The following is a 2,448-nucleotide window of genomic DNA, read 5'->3' as shown; positions in this document are numbered from 1 at the left end:
TATTGGAGTTGTGGCCCACCTCATAGTCTTCTATAGTTGAGGTAGAGGCCTTTCCTTGTATTATATATGCGTGCGCCAGCACCCCAATCAAGTTATGGTATTGCAAATCATCTGCCTACACATTGTGCGCACGGTAGGGGAAACGCAGATGCAACGGCCACATCCTAGCTTGTATGTATGGTTTTTTTTTTTTTTTTTTGCGGAGGAGTATTATTCTAGAGACCGGGGGCAGCAACAAGAGCGTAAGATATAGGAGAATTCAGATAGGATTTGTTGTGATACAATACATATATGCAATTGTCTGAATCCGGCACAGCTGGTGACGCCTGCATAGAATATTTACGGTCAACTTGCAAACTTTGCGAGCGAACGAATACCTCATCGTCTTGGCCAAAGGATCCGGCAGAACCGTTAGCGCCAGAAAGAATATCCTTTTCCGTTATTATCCTCGAACGAACCCGTCGATCGGATCCCAAGCATACAGGCCGCCTCCTCCTCCTCGCAGCCAAGTCAACCCCAAACCGAGAGAGAGAGAACAAACAGTACACGCGAGAAAAGACCGAGCCAAGCAAATCGTAACCGCCGCCAGGCCTGCATCCTCATCTGAACCCAGATCGGCCGCCCCTGGCCCCAACCGCAACCGCAGCCGCAGCGGCCACGCGCACGCCCTGCCTGACCTGACCTGACCTGACCACCTCACCACCCCTTCCTTCCTTCTCCCCAAAGAAACGACCGCCCCGCCCACGCCCAACCGCGCGCGCCCACGCGTGGTCGGTCGCGTCTCCACGGGTCCGGTTCGTCCCTTCGCTCGGGTAACGGAGACGGGACGGGCACGGGAAGGAAACGGCCACCAGGTTACCAACCCCGCACCGCACCGGGGCTCCTGGGCTGCTATAAAAGGCGGGGCTCCCTCGCCTCCCAACCCCCCCTCTTTCTTCCTCGCCAACAACGACCTCCTCCACATCAGAAAAAAAAAAAGGAAAGCAGGCAAGGTGGAGTAGGAACCATGTCCAACGTGCCCACCTCCCTCCGCGACTCCTCCCTCACCGTCTTCCGCCTCGCCATCTCCAGCTCCGACCCCTGGCCCTTCTCTTCCTAACCCCAAACCCCTCCATCCCCCTCTCGAGCTCCGCCGTCCGATCTCCCTCCCCCCTCTCCTCCTTCCTCGCAACAGCCACAAGACTCGTCCGGTCCTCGCCTCCGATGCACCTCAGGCAGCAGCAGCAGCACCACCAGAGGGCGGATATGGTGGCGCCCAAGGGGTGCGTGACGGTGCGCGTGGGGGCGGAGGGGGAGGAGCAGCGCCGCTTCGCCGTGCCGCTCGACCACCTCAAGCACCCGCTCTTCGGGGCGCTGCTCGACGAGGCCGAGCGCGAGTACGGCTTCAGGCACCAGGGCGCCATCGCCATCCCCTGCCGGGTCGACCGCTTCGTCCACGTCGAGCGCCTCATCGACCGCGACCTCGGCGCGCACGGCCACCAGCTCGTCGACCTCGACTGCGGCGCCGCCACCGCCCACGGCCACGGCCACATACATCTGCCGCGCTTCGTCGGCTGCTTCCGCGCCTGACGATGATGGCGACGCGTCGTCGACCGGCGGATCTCTTGCTGTTTCTTTGTTAGGGTTGGTTGAGTAGTTCTCTCCCGTATGCTGCTGGCTAGTTTGTTTCGCCCTCCGGTCGCGATGGGTTTGTTATGCATGGTTGTTCTCCATTGGTTTGGTTTGTGCTGGGAGAATCGATCGGAGGACGAATTCGATGTTGATGACGACGAAAAATTATGATCCAAGTGTAAAGAGATAATATTATTGTTAGTAGCTTATTAATCCTGTACTTTTTTCCTTTTGTCAATTTGATGCTCTCCGCAGAAAAAGTAGAAGAATATATTGTTGCTTGTCTACGTGAAACATCTTACTCCTCGGTCTATTGACGGGAAATAACGAAATTTGCCGATAAATGCATCTGAATAGATTGAAAGCAAGCAAATAATTTGTTGAAAGTAGTATCTCGCACCAATATATACATGTCAGACGGCACAATTCACAACACAAAATTGATATGCATACGAGGTGGAGAATGATGCGATACCAAGTTTCGACATATATTCCCTTCTCCACCTTGGTGAGCATATCCAAGTAATATTCCGGGGTTCGTTCTTAATAATTGAGTAGTTCTTAGTTATTAGTATTATCCTAGATTAGATCTAGGTGCCAAAATTAGTTAAATGACAAGCAATTCTTGTCACCTCGGAAGGATGATTAAAGGCTTCACTAACGTTATTACTACATGAAATATCTTACGCTTAAAAACAAATAATAATATTGCAAAGAGTACCAAAGACCCCCCCTCTATCTTTCTATCTTCTTCCTTTGTTTTTCTTTTCGATAAAGGATGAACTTTATTATCTCAAAATGAAGCATCAAATGAATGCAAACATATTGACCATACAC

At 52.5% G+C, this 2,448-nt stretch overlaps 1 protein-coding gene across 1 annotated transcript; it reads left to right on the top strand.

The window, feature by feature from the left end:
- Window positions 1–909: 909 nt before the first annotated feature.
- LOC123124832 (auxin-responsive protein SAUR32) lies at window positions 910–1,849 on the top strand. Its single transcript, XM_044545388.1, has one exon. The coding sequence runs from the start codon at window positions 1,204–1,206 to the stop codon at window positions 1,567–1,569; it is 366 nt and encodes a 121-aa protein (XP_044401323.1). The 5' UTR covers window positions 910–1,203; the 3' UTR covers window positions 1,570–1,849.
- Window positions 1,850–2,448: the final 599 nt, after the last annotated feature.

The sequence above is a fragment of the Triticum aestivum genome, chromosome 1B, assembly GCF_018294505.1.
Source record: "Triticum aestivum cultivar Chinese Spring chromosome 1B, IWGSC CS RefSeq v2.1, whole genome shotgun sequence".
NCBI lineage: Eukaryota > Viridiplantae > Streptophyta > Magnoliopsida > Poales > Poaceae > Triticum > Triticum aestivum.
The sequence above is the reverse complement of the archived record's forward strand: the minus strand, read 5'-3'. Positions and strand labels throughout refer to the sequence as shown.